At 35.0% G+C, this 18,390-nt stretch overlaps 3 protein-coding genes across 5 annotated transcripts; all 3 read right to left on the bottom strand.

Annotated features, from left to right (window-relative positions):
* Window positions 1–2,883: 2,883 nt before the first annotated feature.
* On the bottom strand, window positions 2,884–5,587 carry LOC111388836 (pre-mRNA splicing factor SR-like 1). The gene is made up of 4 exons (XM_023013647.1): window positions 5,435–5,587; window positions 4,510–4,817; window positions 3,889–3,969; window positions 2,884–3,776 (listed from the first exon to the last, which is right to left on the bottom strand). The coding sequence occupies exons 2-4, from the start codon at window positions 4,798–4,800 to the stop codon at window positions 3,741–3,743; spliced, it is 408 nt and encodes a 135-aa protein (XP_022869415.1). The 5' UTR covers window positions 4,801–4,817; window positions 5,435–5,587; the 3' UTR covers window positions 2,884–3,740.
* Window positions 5,588–8,211: 2,624 nt separating this feature from the next.
* LOC111388842 (protein TPX2-like) lies at window positions 8,212–10,577 on the bottom strand. 2 transcript variants are annotated; one of them, XM_023013656.1, is made up of 6 exons: window positions 10,024–10,577; window positions 9,824–9,910; window positions 9,356–9,454; window positions 9,105–9,164; window positions 8,937–9,031; window positions 8,212–8,350 (listed from the first exon to the last, which is right to left on the bottom strand). In XM_023013656.1, the coding sequence occupies exons 1-6, from the start codon at window positions 10,057–10,059 to the stop codon at window positions 8,275–8,277; spliced, it is 453 nt and encodes a 150-aa protein (XP_022869424.1). In that variant the 5' UTR covers window positions 10,060–10,577; the 3' UTR covers window positions 8,212–8,274. The 2 variants fall into 2 exon arrangements, with proteins under 2 accessions (XP_022869424.1, XP_022869423.1); XM_023013655.1 differs by having other exon boundaries at window positions 9,824–9,919; window positions 10,024–10,574.
* Window positions 10,578–12,276: 1,699 nt separating this feature from the next.
* Window positions 12,277–18,390, bottom strand: LOC111388833 (cytochrome c oxidase assembly protein COX11, mitochondrial). Of its 2 annotated transcripts, XM_023013644.1 has the most exons (8): window positions 18,232–18,389; window positions 17,956–18,089; window positions 17,490–17,829; window positions 17,348–17,400; window positions 16,489–16,561; window positions 16,244–16,348; window positions 12,698–12,778; window positions 12,277–12,616 (listed from the first exon to the last, which is right to left on the bottom strand). In XM_023013644.1, the coding sequence occupies exons 2-8, from the start codon at window positions 18,036–18,038 to the stop codon at window positions 12,512–12,514; spliced, it is 840 nt and encodes a 279-aa protein (XP_022869412.1). In that variant the 5' UTR covers window positions 18,039–18,089; window positions 18,232–18,389; the 3' UTR covers window positions 12,277–12,511. The 2 variants fall into 2 exon arrangements, with proteins under 2 accessions (XP_022869412.1, XP_022869413.1); XM_023013645.1 differs by lacking the exons at window positions 12,277–12,616; window positions 12,698–12,778 and adding an exon at window positions 15,743–15,781 and having other exon boundaries at window positions 18,232–18,390.

Here is an 18,390-nt window from a genome sequence, read left to right as displayed (position 1 = left end):
GAGAGAAATTTTAGTGATAGATTCTATGGAAATTAGACGAAAATGGAAAAATTGGCAAACTTCCATATTTAACTGCAAACAGAATGCCATTGCAAGTTTGTATCGATGTTAACTGCACCAAATTTTCTAAAAAGCACAAGTATCTATGAAAGAATTCAATTAAACAATTAATTAATTCTGAAATTCTTAGTAATCTAGTTTAAGTACTGTCCTACAAATCGATTACATGAAAATATGAATTTCTGAAGATTACACAATCAAAAGAATTTCGAATTCACCTCTACAAGAAAATACTATAAAAGCATTCCTTTCAGTCATTGATATTATTTTTAACAAAGAGATCATTGAATAAGAAAAAAGCACACACTATGATAATAATCATCAGAAAAGCAAATAATTAATTCACTGAAAATAACATACAAATTGTTTGTTGCACATCAACATTGTGAGCATTACCCGATAACCATTTGTCCACACATCACGATATCTTAAAATGTAAATTACCAGGAAAGTCTGTTGATGACCAGAATATGGTATTCCTCCATCAGAAACATGGTAGTAGAGAAGAAATCGGTTTCAATAACTGATCCCAACTACCTCCATTTAGAACCACCAAGTTTGATCACCTCCTCAGTACCACTGGGCTTGATAGGACCCTTTTCATTGCCTGCATCTGCCTTTTGATTGTTCAAGTCACCATATAGATCCCTAAGCTTGGCCAAATTACTGGATACAGACGTCTTTTCCTTGCTTCCATCCATAGCGGGACTTGGACGATGCTGAGTGCGTCTGCTAGGTTCATGCAAGCTTTCACTCCTGCTCCTGCTCCTGCTCCTGCTCCNTTTTTTCATATGTATATGTATCCTTTATTGTTCTTATTATTAATTTTTCTAATATTTGTTCTTTTATTTCTTCAGGTAAATCTTTAACTATTGTTAATGTCATTATTTTTAATTTATTAGAAATATGTTTTAAAAAATGTCATTATTTTTAATTTATTAGAAATATGTTTTAAAAATATATAACTTCCTTTTCCTTCTTCTAATTTATAATAAGTATCTATTTTTCTTATTTTAATTTGCATGATCTCTATGACTCTGATACTAATTAGGAGGCCTACTTAGAGCGAACAAAAGTCAAATAAATCAAAAAATCGAATAAATCTATAAACAATAAATCTATCAAGTAATATTTAATTTTAAGGACTAAAATGCAGGATTTCTATATTATATTAGCTTGTTATGCAATATTCAAAAGGAGGGGTATTTTAGGTATATTTATATAATAAAATTGGTGAAGTGTCATTTTGGAAAAATAGCCTCTTTATTTAGGTTATTTTCATGTATTTCCCACTCAGTTGCTCATCATACTGGAATTAGGACATTGCTGAGTTAATCGTTCCAATAGTTACTGAACTTAGGTCCATGTCCTTGATTGACCACTGAACTTTAAAATATCGAGTTTTGGTCATTAAATTTAGATTCATGTCTTTGATTGACTACTAAAATTTAAAATGTCGAGTTTTGGTCACTAAATTTAGATCCATGCCCTTAATTGCTCACTGAAATTTAAAATATAGAGTTTTGGTCACTAAACTTTGAAAAATATTGTACATTACTCATTAAACTTTGAAAAACGTTGTATATTGTTTACTGTAAACTCGATATTTTTCAAAATTCAACAGTTATGCTAGTGAGTAACGTATGGCATATCCAGAGTTCAGTGGCCAAAACTAGACATTTTAAATTTAAGTGAGCAATCTAAGATATGAACCTAAGTTTAGTGAGCAATTGAAGACAATGACCAAAACTCGATATTTTAAATTTCAATGACCAATCAAAGACATGGACCTAAGTTCAGTAATCAAAACTCAACATTTTAAAGTTTAGTGGCTAATCAAAGACATGGACCTAAGTTCAGTGACCATTGGAACAATTAACTCGACATTGCTCTAATGTAAAATTTAATAGATCAAAACTCATTTACAACTACGCTGAGTATACCTAGGCAAACCCAAGATCAAGTAAGAAAAACATGTACACCAAACATATCTGAGTAAACAAAAATAAGATGTACAAACGATCGTCTAATGACCTTCAGCTAAGGATTCAAACCGGATCAAAACATTTGGATACAAATAAACATAACATTGTATACGTGTGTTTTAGTCCTTACAATAGAATCGACTTCTGTTCTAAGATTTTCAAAAATATTTATATTCCTTGTCATCCAAATGTAGTAGACGGTGATAGCAAGTGCCATAAACTTAGCTTTTCTTTGCCAACTTGTTCCTCGGCCTTCCTTTCTAATCCACTTCAACGAACTCAACAAGGTTGACATGTTGCGTCTAATAGCCAGCCAACAACGAAATTGCTCCTATATAGCTTTGCTGAATGGACAAGAAAAAATAGGTGTTGTGCTGTCTCCTTCGTTCACCCACGATAAGAATAGTTTCGATCCAAGTCTAAGTGCCGTAACCTCTCTTTCGTTTGCAATTTGTCCAGCAATCCCAGCCAAAGCATGTGTCCAGCTATACAACCTGTTTGCAGCTGCTTGAATCGTGCCCTCTTGCTCAATGATTTTTCCCTGATTTCTAGCACTTTTTTAAGCAATGGGGAGTCACCTTTCTTCTTCATATATTCCCAAATGTCAATGCCACGGAGATGGAACAAATTCACCCATTTTATCCGACGAGAATCCTTTTTATTGTGGATGTTCCATAGTGTTTTGGAAAGTAAAGTAATGTTGCAGCTTTTGATGTTTCTCAAGCCAAGGCCACCTTCAAGCTTTGACAAGCAAATGTGATTCCAAGACACCAATGGTTTCTTGAACCCCCAAAGGAACTTACGGCACAAACTCATAATTTTAGAAACAATCAATGATAGACGTACTTGAGATAGAATTAAATTTCACGGGTCAACAAACAAAATTCAAGACCATAATTGTACAATCAAGTCCTATACAGCTCTCTGACCATGGCTTCTTACCACTAAGGAAAATTTTGCAAATTACTGAAAGAAATATTCCCAGAGCTACTTATATCCTTGCATCTTATTATCAAAGACCATGTCAAGTCTAAAGCCTCAACCCCAGCATTAAATAAATGATTAGAAAAGATAACTAATACATGTATAACTGCATTTGGAAGTAAAACAAGATTTTTTGTCAATTCAGGTCTTATCACACAAGCAGTTCACTTTTACGAGAATCATGTTGATGACCACTGACAAACTGTGAAACCCTTCCATCCTGAGCCATCAGGAGAATCACAGAACAGAAGATTCGTGAATCATATGCAAATTCTGTCCACACATAACCCATAGAGAAAGATGGCAATGTCACTAGAAGGCAAAGAAAGATAGGGCAGTAACTAAAACCTGGCATGAAATTAACATCAAGAGAAACAGTACAACCTAACAGTGGTAGCAGGTCAAGAATGGACTTCTATGATGCATATGATTGTGTAATTCCACTGATGTGTTTGATTATCTTGCCAAATATCAATTAATGCAATCATGCAAAACATGTAGGCACAATACCCTATTAATGAAGGGGAACATGCCAAAAGTGTAACGGTGGATGAAAATAGAAAGAAATGAGTACAATTTAAGACAGCAATGTTCCTTCCAGATCTCACTATTTGACTACAATAGTCATATACCTTCACTAGATGTTACAACTATAAACCACATCACCAGTAAGCAATTCATCTCATTTGACTTCATTATCAATATTTTCCTTCAAAGGCAATTCCAACTTAAAGAATGCTGTCCATTCTGCTTCATGCAAGGCCACAGAATATGTCATATTAATATTATTACTTCAAATAAGAGAACTCCTCAAATTAAAACTTAAAATAATAAAAATCATTCAGGCAACCTTTTATACCTCGTCATCTTTTAAATATGGTTCATACCAACTCCACAATGTCTTTGGATCTGCAACATATCTTAAGTAGAGAAACCCAATCTGCAAAGTCAATGTACAATTAGCCCTCCACATCATATGCTTGTTCCCAGTACTAAATAAATTGACCATACAAAATCAGAATAGGTAATAGATTGGGTACACATGCAAGTGATGCCCTAAATTAATACCCACAACCGAGAAGCATGTTATAAACCCTAGCTCGAAGCCCAAGTCCATGTAAAGCATTGTATAGGTAAATTATACCTATTTCCAACTTCAATGCTCAGGGAACTGACCAAATACGTTATACCTATACAAATTCTCAGAACTAGAAACAAAGCAGAAGCATAAATCCAAGAGGTTATTTAAACTATATTTCACACTATGTTGTTGGTAATAAAATTATCTGATGGAATCCCTCAAAGTACACAGCGAACATGAACAAGCATCAGATATACCCCTATGATGAACTAAACACTATTACTCTTATCCCCAGACACTATTTTGAATTTGCTGTTCGTATCCAGATGACTCAATAGTAAAGAGTCTGTCGTACAATAAAAAACATAAAGAAAAATATCGTGCTAAGACTCTACTTACAGCTCTGATGTAAGGAGAATCTGGGTGCTTCAACAACCCATGCATTTGCTTCACAGTAAGTTTCATAGTGAAGAATTTGTAGAGAAGGCAGATTGCAGTTGAAGGGCCCCTACAGTTTCCAGTCATCCATGGCTCCACATGGGTGGCAGTAACATATATCTCATCAATCACTTCATGGTAAGTTTTCAATCTCAAAAGGTCTCGAAAGTAATCTGAAGAAAGTATATTCATGCACAGGACCTTCTCCAATAATTGATCAATTGGTCTCCCAGAAGTCTTTATCTCAGACATTGTGTATCATCAATGCACTAACCCACCATTAAAATGTAAAAAATAGAATACTAATTATTATCTGAGAGAAAAAATGATATTCTAAACTAGAATTATATCCCTACACACACATAGAAAGAAGGAATTTTTAGGAGAAGCCCGTCATTTTACTGCTACAATAAGGGGCAAAAACATATGATAAATCAGTAACTAAAATAATTAGAAATTCAAGTTTAAGAGAAATAACCAAATTTCTTTCTTCTAATGAGATTATTTCAGTGTTTCCAAATGTGACTTGAACTAAAGATGAGCTAAAAAAAATAGCGCATGAAATCAATTTTTTTTTCTACACAATATTTTGTTTAATTTAAATTTTCCAAAGTGTGTCATTTTCCAACCCCAAGTCACAAAAAAAATTTTTAAAAAAAATCTGCAAATTAAATCCTATATTCGAAATAGATCCATTCAAGAAAGGAAATTCTGAAAGTCAAGTAGAAATTTATCAATATTTGCCCGAAATTGTTATAAGGTCAATTTTTTTTTCCCCCATCAAGAAACGGCATGTGATTTAATAAAAGAAACAAGGAACACGATACTTGAAGGTTTAATTTGAGAGGGGGATTTTCTTTTCTTTATCTTTTTGAAGCTTTCTTACCTTAAATCGACGAAAGGAGAGCAAGAAGATTGTTGGATACAGCGAACCCTCGGAGGATTTGGGAATCTTCAGAGTTGGACAAACAAATGTGTATCATAAACTTTTGAAATGGACCCTCGAGTCCGAACCCCGTTTCTTTCCTTTTAGTAAAATAGAGCAGTCCACATGAAACGAATACATTGTCCATGTGGTTCAAAGATAGGGAAATAGCGGTATAGCACATGAAACATGTCACGTTTGGCTAAGCTTTAAAGTTACTTTTCTAAACTCCTGTTTGATAGATATTGTTGCGTTTCTGACAACGAGTCATTAGGTCATCAACACATGTCATACTCCAAGGCGCCGAAATGCTAAAGCAGTATAGCAGCATGGTATGAGGCAAATGTTCGAAGTGGTTAATGTCAACACGAACAAAATCTAGAGCATCTAGGTAGATAGCAAATATCTGAAGTAGTTAGTATCAGCATGAACAAGGCCAAGTTGCATCAGCTAGAAGACATGCCTGCTGGTTGGCAATCGATGTTTCGCATAAGATACGAATCTTTTAAGCAAAGATTTGTTCAAGATATTTAGAATTACTATTTCTCCTCCCCTCTTGAGATAATATAGAAAGTTCAACAGTTTCCACTATCGAAATTAGTTGTGTACAATTACAGTTGATTTACTTGAACGTCGGAGTCCTCGTGGTCGCAACCACCACCGCTAGGAATGGCCAGAGATTGACCATTTGTGTCAAGTGTGCAAGGAGGAATATACGTGAAGTTGTTCCCAGTTGGCCACGTGGAGGTCCATTTTCCAAGGTCAATAGATATTAATATAAAAATTTTAATAAAATTTTGATAAAAATTGATAAACTATGTGGTTGGAAAATCGCGGGACCTATAAAATATGTAATTAAAACTAATTGTTAACTTTGACTTGAATTAAGAATTGAATTTCAATCTCTATCAAGCAAGGACTAAGTAACTTCTTTCCCCATACATTTTTCATGGTTTGGAAGTTGCCCATTTTTTAATTTTTATAAAATCTTTCTTGATGTGGTTTACTTAAAAAAAAAAAGTACTTTTAGTGAAGCTTAGCCTAACATGCTGCAATACATCAAATATCTTCATTCTTAGAGGCTAGAATCAATTTGAGGATGGATACTAATAGGATATTGAGCTCTCAGAGGACGAATATTAATAGTACATTGGGCTCTCTCGACAATGCCTATTGAACAAAATTCCATTATTAAGTCTTGCATTAACAGAGGATGACAATTAAGAGGAGATTGAGCTCTTTGAAGATGGATATTAATATCGTCTTTATTGTGATCCTCTGTTTAATAAAAGATGTTGTTTTGACCATTAAACACGGAGTTATAAAGTAGTTCGAGAATGAGTTGAAAATAAAAACTAAAAGGTAACTTTGCACTTATCTCGAGGTTCCTTTCGTTGGGAAACACCACATCGATCTTCAGGTTCAGACTACGTCTTACCATGCCTAGTGTGCAATGTAATTTGTGTTGGTAAATTCCCGCGTTATCACCTTCCACCATACACACTTGGTGAAGATCGAAGCCAGGGCATTATAAGATAAATTCTTCATTTGTCTCATCAACTCCTCATTTGTACCATTGAAACCTTATAGCGAGTTCTTTTCATTTTTTTTCTAGGGATTAAGGTACCATCTCCTCTTTCTTATAGAAATGCCAAAATTCTTTTTGTTCGAAGTGTTCAAAATCCGTTAATCATTTGAACACGAGCTCAAGTTCTTCAAAAAGTCAACTTGGAAGAGACGATGGAGGTAGGACTTTATTTTGGCCATCGCAAAATGGCATCTTGTATCTCTACAAAGTATAAAGGTATTCATATTACAAATCTTACTAGAACTTCTTGTTTTTTTGAGTACTTCATGCGAGTTCACAAGCAAATCAAAATGTCTAACATTGTTCTTATTGTGGAGGATATCCTTTTAGGTATATAGTTTGCTTCTTTCTATTAGCGAAAGTAATAATGGAAACCTAAATGCTGTTAGGTAAAAGGATGAAACTTATTGTTACATATTATAATGGTTGAAGAACATAGTTATAGTTTTTTTCTTTCTTGTATTAATTTCAATGTTGTTACTTTTTGTAGTTCAAATTTTCGATACCTCTATCGCAGTAATAAATTATAATACTGAAGAGCAAGTCGAATGTGGATGGCGCTTTGTGCCCCAAGCAAAAAGATGGTACTAGCTCTACCTTGACATCGTGAGGAAAGCAAATTCCTCTGATGGAAAGTCTACCGTTGATCCGAGATTGGAACTCTTCTTGTCTTTCATTTTAACCTTAAGTTCACAATGTTCATCGAGACTTGGGATGTGTTTAGGGATGACAATTTGACCTGAAAAATTCAAATCTTTTGTATTTGCTGATGACTTGTTGGCTTCTTATTCGAATTTAGGGGATAAATCCAAATAAAAGAGGTGAAGTCATCTGTGAAGTCGATGTAGTACTCGAAATCAAATGTGGAAGTACAAATTAGTGTAGATTAATCTAGTTGTTTTGACGCATGTCGAAAGGAATAATATCTTGAAGTAGAAACATTGATTGGACAAAGAATTAGTTGATGTCATAAATTTAGGATGAAACATGATCGTCTGTGGTTAATTCTTTCTTTGAATGAAAAGAAACTCAATTAGAATCCGATTCCATTTATTCCTTGCAACTCACAACTAATTAAAGTACAAAATTCATAGAACCGAAGATAGGAATGAACACTCAGAACAGAATTAAATGGTCGAAGCATTTCTTCTTTATACACAAGTTAGTCAGTCGCATCCATGCCTTAAATGTGTTAAAACACTGTAATATGTTTTTATCTGCAGGAGATGAAGCTGGAGTTCTTGCGGTAAAAACTTGGCTCTCGTGGAACTGTCAAAGGCCTTGTTGATCTGGAAAATAAATTATTGAAACTGTTTTAGAACTTGAACACGATCAAATTTACTGATGGATGTTTTCCAAATTGTAATCTTGTCCATCGTTTTTATACTTTTTGGCTATAAGAGGGTCGTGATTTATCTTTACAAGAAGTTAGAAGTGGGTGAGTCTTGTCCATCGTTTTTATACTTTTTGGCTATAAGAGGGTCGTGATTTATCTTTACAAGAAGTTAGAAGTGGGTGAGATATAATTAGTTTCCGTTTGACAAGCATCCGTGAAAGATTCCTTAGGTCAACTTTCTATAAAAGTTCTTCTGATCAAATAAGACACTTTCAAAAAATTATCTAAATAAGTTTAAAACCAGCTTCTTAATCTCAAAAGCAACTTTTGACTCATTAAAAATTCTTGCCAAATGCTCCTAGTTCTAAATAAAGTCTCTTGATGTGATCGAAGATATGATCATTTTTAATCTTCCAACATATGTAGCCACGAATTGGAGCCGGGGCAAAAAGATTCACATGGACTACTCCAAATTTAATGGAAATAAGGCTTCGTTTGTCTATTTTGTTGTGGACATTTCTTTCATATAATTATAATACCTTTGTGGGAAGAAGGGTCTATCAAAAAAAGGCATCAACTGAGCTCTTGGAATCATTTCTTTTCTCAGCATCTTAACCTCTTCCTCCTCTATTACCTGCTTCAAATCAAACATATTGTTACCTTCAACTGATTCTTAAGACCATGTTCAATTGTGTCTGTTTATGTACCTTTAGCAGCTTCTCTACTTGCCTCTTCTGTTGCTCTATGATACACAGCTTGATTGCAACCTGTATTAGTTCCGGAAGTACACAAAGATACACACATCAATATTTTTCCCTGAGCTCTTTGGACAGGCCAGCGCGTGTGGCACACGTGCACTGCTTATCAAACGAACTGTGATTCTCAATGCACTAGATCCGATACAGTAAAATCTGTGCTTTATTGCAATAAAAAGGTTTCAGATTAATGGTGTACGTACTGTAGAATTGAACAATGCACGTCGGGCTGCTCTTTCTTCAGTGTGGAGCTTGATATCCAATTGTTTGCTGTTTTCTTTTATTGGAGGCTTTTGAAGAACCTACAGACGAATGTTTTAAGTTTCTTGATATAATGTGAAAGAGATATTGCGTAACTATAACTAATTGTACTCAAACCAATTCTTTTTGAAAAAATTGTAATATAATTGGATTTTAATTGGTTCCTTGCAAGTCAAATTATGATAATATGTGAAAGAACATTTGAACTGCTATGAGCACCTTATGAAAGAACTACTCGTAATGAATTTTAATCTACTTGGACGTGTTTGGTGCATACTACTCAACATGACTGGACTCTAATGAATTTTTTATTTTTTTTTATTTTTATTGCTGTCAAATAAATCACGTAAAGCGTGGTTTCTTGATGAGCAGTCTCTCTCATTTATTACGTAAACAATCATAAAACCTACCACAGAATGGCTGCTGAAGGGTCGTCGAGGAGGGCTGTTCTTTGCACCTTTAGTACTTGATGGAGCTGCAGGCTGTGAACTAGTACTCTTCACAAACTTAAAAAAGTAAGAAAAAAAATTTATTGCAAGTGTTTGATGGTAAAATCTTTGAGGCTAAAAGAAGAAAATTAAGAACAATGGGTAATGTTATTAATACTGACCTTTTGAGAAGATTTCCTGTTTGGGCTTTCCATCATCACTCCTTAAACTATGGCTTAATTAGTGTAACTACTGATCAAGCTGAAGTATATATAAAGATATATTTATTATGGGGTTTGGAGATTTGTGAGGAATCACTTGCTGTTGCTCCATTACCAGCCTCTTCAGGGCCCTTTTTTTACCAAACTTTCTGATTAAATCTCCCTCTCATATACACAATTCAGATAATTTGTTCAACTGTTCACTTTACTTGGATTAAAAAAGCAAAAAGAAACAATACTGAATAGCTAATCATAACTAGACTTGATTCAGTGGGAGTTTTGAGTGGTGTCTTCTGTTCTAAGTCATGAGTAAATACATATGCCTTCATATAGTTTGGGCTCCTAGAACATGGCACCCTAGGGATGCGGGCTTTACGCAATCGATCAGATTAGATACAAAAAAGGTTGTGATAAGAAATGCTAAATCTTTTTATTTATTTAATCATCAGGGAGTGCAGAATCAAATAAGAATGGAATGCGTTGGGGCACAATAGTTGACTAGACATCTAAGGTTGCATTTGATGAAAACTCGATCAATTGCTTATTGTAGTGTTTGCAAAGGGACTTTTACAGCTTTAGTTCTATATAAGGATAGAGCCTGACTAGAGCGAAAAAGGGGAGTTTATAGTAGTTGTACTTTTGTTGGAGAGCCACTCTTTTCATTGAGGCTTATCATAAAGTATCTATTTATGTAAAAAAAAATAATAATAATAATAATAAATAAATAAATAAAGAAAAGAAAGCTCATTCTAATTTTCTTTCTAGAATGACTCCAATTGCTTATTGTTGTGTTTGCAAATGTTATTTGAATCATTTTTATGGCTGAAGAACCTCCAGCTAATTAGGAAAAACAACTGCATGTACCAATAGTGCTGAGCATCGGTCCAAGTTCTACATTCGAATATGTTTAGCATGGTGGATTGTAAACTTAAAGAAAAGTGAAGCGTGACAAAATTTGAGAGTCAACTTGTTATTGATCCAGTTTCGCTCTATCAAAGATGCATAGGTGCACATGTGATAATTTGTCGAATTTTTATAGTTTTAATCTAATTTTGTATGTGGAGTTTAAAGCTATTATTACTTTCTTTCTTCCTATACATGATCCAAGTAGTTCTACTTGTATTATGCTTTATCAACTCAGTCAAAACATGATTATGAACATGTACCTTTTAAGTTTAGCCAAACATGTATATTTTCAACTACACGCACATAAAATAGAAATGTACAAAAAATACCTTAGGAATGTTGGTCGTGATTGGATTAAGCTAGATAAGACAACAATGTAAAGATCTAATTTATCTTACATTACTCGGGAAAGATTTATCTTGTAAATTTATAAGCACTTTGGACACCCTCTCTCAACAAGCTAATTATAAGGATACAATAGGTATCAAAGCAGACAACCCATCTTGGAGGACCCTCGTTGAGAATAGTACAAATTGAGTAGAGTTAATTCCAATAGAAGTTTGCTCACGTGGAGTTACCCAACTGGACAAAATGGGCTGCTATATGGACGTCGGTCACGAAGATGCGTGGAATAAATTACTTTATATCGCTCGTGAAAGGTCTGCTTTGTGGCTTTATAAGCAAATTTGGACACTCTCTCCACTTATAAGTCAATTTTAAAAGTGAATTCAAACTATAGTGGTTTGTTGCAATGATAATTTTAATTACATGATGCTCTTCTTTACTAATATCAATAAATCATATTAGTCCCACATGTCGACCATTCTTTAAACTTTATAACAAAAGCAGACAATCATGAACCTACTTCGATTGAGTAGCGTGGAGTGGGTAGGGAAAATCACGTCACTTTTCTTTTCGACATAATCACAGATTTAATGATGATTTAGCTGTAAACTCAACATATAATCAATGATTTCTTGTTAAGACTGTTATTTTAATTAGAAAGTGGAAGGTAATCTTTCATTTCTGGGCAGTTCTTGGCTTCTTATCAAATGATATAGTTATTAATATAATAGTTAGGTTATGATTCGAGTAGTAACCTACCTGTGAAAACATCAAATTCTTATGTTTCAAGCTAGTAAACAACTCATCAGATCTGTTGCTGCTTCATTAGCATCTCTTATCCTGTTCTTGTGAAGCATTTGACGTGTAGCTCTATACGCAACGTGTCACAGATAGAACTCGAGTAAATAACACTAAATTTTTTTATTTTTTTTTTTTGGTTACCAATATCGATTTTATAAAAGATGCCAACAATTTTATCCCCTATATTTATTTAATAGAAAAAAGATAAAATATTACCATTCTTAGATGATGGTGCCTCAAGTTCATACATTCAAGACTTGCTATTGGACGAGATTAACATCTTCAGTAAATACAAACTGCAGTCTTTAATACTACTCTAAAAATGTATCCTTTGATGTCCAGAAGAACCTCTACTTTCGCTGTGGAAAATATTCGTGATAACATAACAGAAACAGCACTAATTTTCTTCAGAAACCTTGAAAAATGTGTAAGACAGAATCAAGTTGTTGATACCGTCCATTCTAGGATCTGTTTCAAACTCAGGGTCTATATAAAAGAAGACCTGCAGATCAAAAGTATAATCATGTATCAAGATTCCAGGAGCAACGCAACTTGGACTAGAAATTGAGACGACAACACTTACAGGCATGTCGATCTGCTCTCCAGGAAGAAGTCGCTGCTCTTCAAAACAGAAGCATTGTATTTTGTTGAAGTAAACTGCAGCCTGAAGAAGTAATGTGAATCAATTCTTTGCTTTCCCGAGGTCATAAATCAAAATACAATAATTTATATGGAGGATAAAGTTCAATGGATGAAATTAATATATTGATGCATCATGCAGCGGCAATGAAGAACTAAACGGATACTACATATACGAAACAAATGCAACAAAGGGACCTAATTGTACAAAGGCGTGACACAACAAGATTCTTAACACGAGCAACCCACAAGCGCACAATAATGCACACGTGAACACATGCTGCCAAACTGATATAAACACAAAAGACAGCATGAAACGACCACTAAACCCTGAACTAGCAAGGTATAAATATTTCAATTTTTTGATTTCGACAACAAACTTCAAGAAAACATGAAAGGGTGGTGTCGGGGCCTTTTTCTGCAAGGAGGTGGTCATTAAATTCGCTGTCCAAGTAACGCCAACATACCTCATGAGCTTATTCCGACTTCCGCTATCTTTATGCCGGAATATTTAAGCCATTATCCAGTAGTTTTGGTGGGGTGGAGAGGCGGCTTCTGGAAATATTAATTTGGTGCGCTGGGATCAGGTTTTCTGGTCTAAGTCTGTTAGAGGGCTGGGTTTTAGGGACAAGGAATCTTTAGATAAAGCCATCATCACAATACAAGCATGGGTCAGAGTTTCCCAATGACACAGTTAACGGGAGTAACTTGGCAGTTTGGAAAAGCATCTTGTGGGACGAGAGCTCCTGCAGTGTGTCAGTTGGGTGATGGACGGTTAATCAGAATATGTTCCGATTCATGGCTACACGATCTGACTCTTTTAAGCCATATTCAAATGCCTCATGTGAAGTCTCTACAGTATGCAATTTATTCCTGGCGGCAGGAGTTTGGGATGCTGAGAACATTGAGAGGGTTTTTGCTCCAGTGGAGAGTGCAGTGGTAATGTCTATCCCTCTTGTTAGAGGGCTCCGCCTAAATAAATTAATTTGGCATTATGAGGCAAACTGTGTTTATTCAGTTTAAGAGTAGATATAGGCTGTTGACATGGTGCATGTTGCAAGATGAAAGCACCAATCTGAATTTGCATGACTAGTGGAATTTGGCTTGGACAGCACTTGCACCCCCAATGGTTCGTATTTTTCTTTGGCGAGTTTTCTACAAACCTCTTCCTTCTTCATTGAACCTTGCTAGACATGGAGTGCGGATGAGTAGTGGGTGTGGACAGCTTGGCTTGCTGGTGGATTCATCATTATAGGTGCCAGCCTTGAAGTTTAAACAAAAGGAAGGTTAAAGCCATACAGCTGTTTTGCCTAAATGGCAACCACCATCTGTTGTGTTTCCATTTTGTGTTTTTCCATGGCTGCTATACAATACAAAAATAACAATTCCATTCCCAGCAATATTACAACTAGGTTCATATAGATCTATTACCATTCCACTTCTCTGAAAGTTTACTAATCAGAATCCTATCATATTATAGTGCAGAAAAAAAGAGCTGGTGATCGTAGACTTTATAAGGGGTTTAGATATAACTACACAACATATAACATGATAACAAAATCACTAGACACAGGTTCTTTATCACTCCCTTTCTCCCAACTTCTTAATTTATCTAAGACTAATTTTCTTGACCTGTATTAATTCGAACTAAAAGAAATATCCATTTCAGTGTATCCTCTTCATCTCCCTATTTTACTCTCAAATTATTCTGCGTGGAGTCTTCCTTCCTCATCAAAGTTAAGAGAAACACCCCTTGTTAGGTCAAAGAGGAGATACCATTTCTCGTCACCTCCCAATACAACCACTTATGGGTGACCGTATGGAACCGAAGCATATTCCAAATCCAGCACTTACAGAACATTTCTTTTGTAAGCACAAATCTTATGTAATGAGGGAATAAATCATAACCAACTAATAGGTATTTGAACATTCCCCATCATTGTAGTGTTGTTTCCTATTAAATCTCCTCCCTGCACATCCTCATATGCCATGTTCACCAAATCTATCTGACCATGTTTCTTTGCTGTCCCCAATCTGCAAGAAACCTTTACAAATGAGAATCCTCGCATCAGCACAGTCATCTCACCCTCCATGTCTCAATATTCTTTAAAAGCAGACTGCAGTTAAAAGCCCATCAACTAGCTAGAGTACTTGGTTTACACAAAGTCGTAAGACGATATATGGGGCTGATGCCTGTCCAGCGCTAGAAGGTCAAGGAAGTTGGTGACTTAATGACAAGGGAGCCACCAACTGAAGCCCTATTCACTGGCGGCTGTAACGAGGTCCTTATAAAATCCCAGGGACTGAACTCAGAAATTGCTCGTGACTCCACTAACCCAACTCCTCTCTCGGGCTTCAGATCACAGACCTAAAAGATTGTTTTTTCTCTCTTAATCAAACCCTCTTCACTCTCATACTTCTCATTTCAGCAAGGGTAAATAGGACATTTTCCCTTTGTTAGTTGGAATCTATTTGAATTCACGATCAATGAGACTTTCGCCACCATCATAAAATGGGGCAGAAACGTTGTGAGAGTTTGGGTGGACATGGCCAAGCACTAATAGTAAAGGTGCCATCATATAGGCAGAACATATTTTCCAGACTAGTTGTAGGCTTGTAGCATTGATTCAAACAATTTCATAGAGTTTTTGACTAGGACATGTTGCAGATATTATCCTAACCTATCCATTAAAAAAGAATTATCTAGAAGGATGACCTAGAAGACTGTTTATGATACTCATAAGGTACATCTAAAGATTATGATATGTGGTCTAAGATAAAAGGAATCCTAGAGGTTTAGACTTCAAAAATAATGAAATGTGGCCACAACTATTTGTCTTCATATAAAAAATAAAAAAATAAAAAAGTAAATGTAACAGTTATAAATTCTCTACACATTAACTCCAGTTTTGTGTAGTCAAAGTGTCAAGCAACGGATGGTTTACGTTACCCTCAGATTGAGAACAACATTTCTTGACCATACCAGACAAATGTATGTCACCAATTAGTATACTACCATTCTTAACCTCTGTAAAGGAAGAAAAGAAAAAAGTAATTATGCTGTCATAAGATGATAGACAACTAATCCAGTCAAGTTCATTAAAAAAACAGATTCCTAATACCCAATAAAATATTAGTAATTTTATTGAATCGAACTAAATCAATGCACATAACAAAATCGGTTGAATATCTTAAACTATGCATGCCACTACTGAAGGAAGCCATGAAATTCCACACAAAATTTAACTCTATCACATCCTTTGCAGATTAACTCATTAAAAGAAAATGGCATGAGTAAAGAATGTCTTTCACATCAGGCCCACAAAATGATGTGCATTGGGAATAGCTCAACCTAACTAAACATAGTTAGCCAGATTTTTTAATCCTGAGACGAATAGTTTTGAAAGGAATTTTGAAGAAGTGACAAGAAATATATTGAGAAAATTGAGATTGTTATAGAACAATAAAAATAGCTTTTGAATATTCATACCTTCATTGGAGTAACATTATAAGTAGATACACCAGTTATGGGAGTTGAACTTCGATTTTCAGCAGTGTAAAATGCAAGGGCACTCTCTCCTGGCTTGACCCTCACCTGAAATCAGATACAATAGAATTTTGATTAAACATCCAAAACAAGGTAAGATACCTGCAATGCATTCTGCCAAAACAAACACAAGGTACACAGAAAGGAAAAAATAGACATCTCCGCAGATATGCGCATAACATAAGCACCTCTCTCTGTGTTGGAACAAACTTCCAGGGCATTCCATCAGCCACATCAGCATTGAACTGTACAACAATCTCCCTGTAAGCACAAGACCAAAAGGTCATCCAAACTTGACATACATAATGCAAGATTCACGGATTCTTACTGATACTAAAGCCCTGGGGCCTTGCTTTGTAGAATATGCCTAGAACAATCGAATTAGATTTATCAGATATTGTATATTCTTTGAAGTGTCAAGGCACTCACACTTGTTCATTCAAGTTGAAGAAAATATATTTTTATTTAGACGAACCATCTCTTATAAGAACCATACGCCTGAATTATAGGATGAAAATGGGAAGGAGAACTGAATAATGAGAGGTGAAGCTTCAGGTTGGTTTCCTCCAATCTTCTTTGAGCATCACTTCCATTCTGAGCAACTACCATCTTAATTATACCAAAATTCATAAACAACTCGTTCTGACCTTTTCGATCTTAAATATGAGAACAAGATGGAGAAAATTAGAAAGAGGAAATAGACATGCTTCTATTTGTTCTCCCTCAAAAAATAAATCTTAATATCAGAATTACGTATATTAAAGAGTTTCTTGGAAGTCATTCGCATTTATTGAAGGATAGTGATTATTTTCAATGAAATTTTAGCAGGTAGGTGTATTTCAATCCCAATTCCTGATTATTTCTTGTCATATTTAAGTTTCCTCATATTTCTCTTTTTTAATAAGTAATAGGTTGGGCCCATTTTCACCATCCTTCTTGTCTAAGATCCAAAGAGACCATTCTGGAAATAGATGGAAATCCCTTAAATTATAGATGAATGGAGAATGGCAGAAATTATTATGGTTATTCAAATAATGAAAGCCACACCTGGTCGTGAGTGTTCCATCCTTGGTATGGCGAGCTATCTTTTCTTCAACACTCTATCGCTCCAAGATATTGCATCATTACACATTAATAAATTATCAGAGAAGAATGGAAGCATGGATAAAATCATTCGAGGCTATCTTACCTCACGACGTTGAACAGTGCCTCCATAACCAGTAGCCTGACAAAACCTCCTATATAGAGGAACTGCAGCATAACTGCATCCTACCATTGCAAAAACCAATCCCGTCAAGTACAAAAGCATCTTATTTGATTTCTTTTCTATGGAAGCGTGAGTAGCATATTGCCGACTGAGATTAATAGAGGAAGATGGCCTCTTCACATTATAACCACTCAACTTCACTATATCATTCTCACGCATTGAAATAAATCTCCGATATCCAAAACAGAATTCTCCCCCATATATATTATAGTTACTAGCTCCATAAAAATTGTACCTTGGTGCAACAGCTTGAAGCAGGTGCCTTAATTGAAATCACAATAAACAATATAAATAACTTAATCATCTGCATAAGCATACATAAAAAACCATGGAAATGCTAATATTGTGAGATGTATAATTGAATTTTAAGATTCATGAAGTCAATTACCTGGGCTTAAAGGGTAACTGATGAATTGGTTTGTTAAGGTGAGAAAATAAATGGGTTCCTCTAGAAATCCCGGAAAGTAACATGTTTAGGGAGAACGGATTGAAACTCAGAGATATCAAAATACATTAAAGCATCTGCAAAAACAATAAATCGGCACTCAATTAATTTTCTTTTTCCTGGAAATGGTGAGAGTGCCAAATCATTTTGTATTCTTTAGTTTGTTCATCTACGGATTTATTTTATAATATATATAGACAAGAAATAACTAAAGAAGACCTGCTTTTGATCATCGTCTAGCAGAACTCGTAAACCCCGGCTACTATCACAGAGCGTAGGGTGAGATTTGGATTTTGAAACAAGTTTGAAGCTGAGTGGTGGGGTGGAATTTGGATCCGAATTAACCCTTTTTTTTTTCTTTTTCTTTTTTCGTTTAGA

This window comes from Olea europaea, unplaced genomic scaffold (assembly GCF_002742605.1).
Source record: "Olea europaea var. sylvestris unplaced genomic scaffold, O_europaea_v1 scaffold531, whole genome shotgun sequence".
Lineage (NCBI taxonomy): Eukaryota > Viridiplantae > Streptophyta > Magnoliopsida > Lamiales > Oleaceae > Olea > Olea europaea.
The sequence above is the reverse complement of the archived record's forward strand: the minus strand, read 5'-3'. Positions and strand labels throughout refer to the sequence as shown.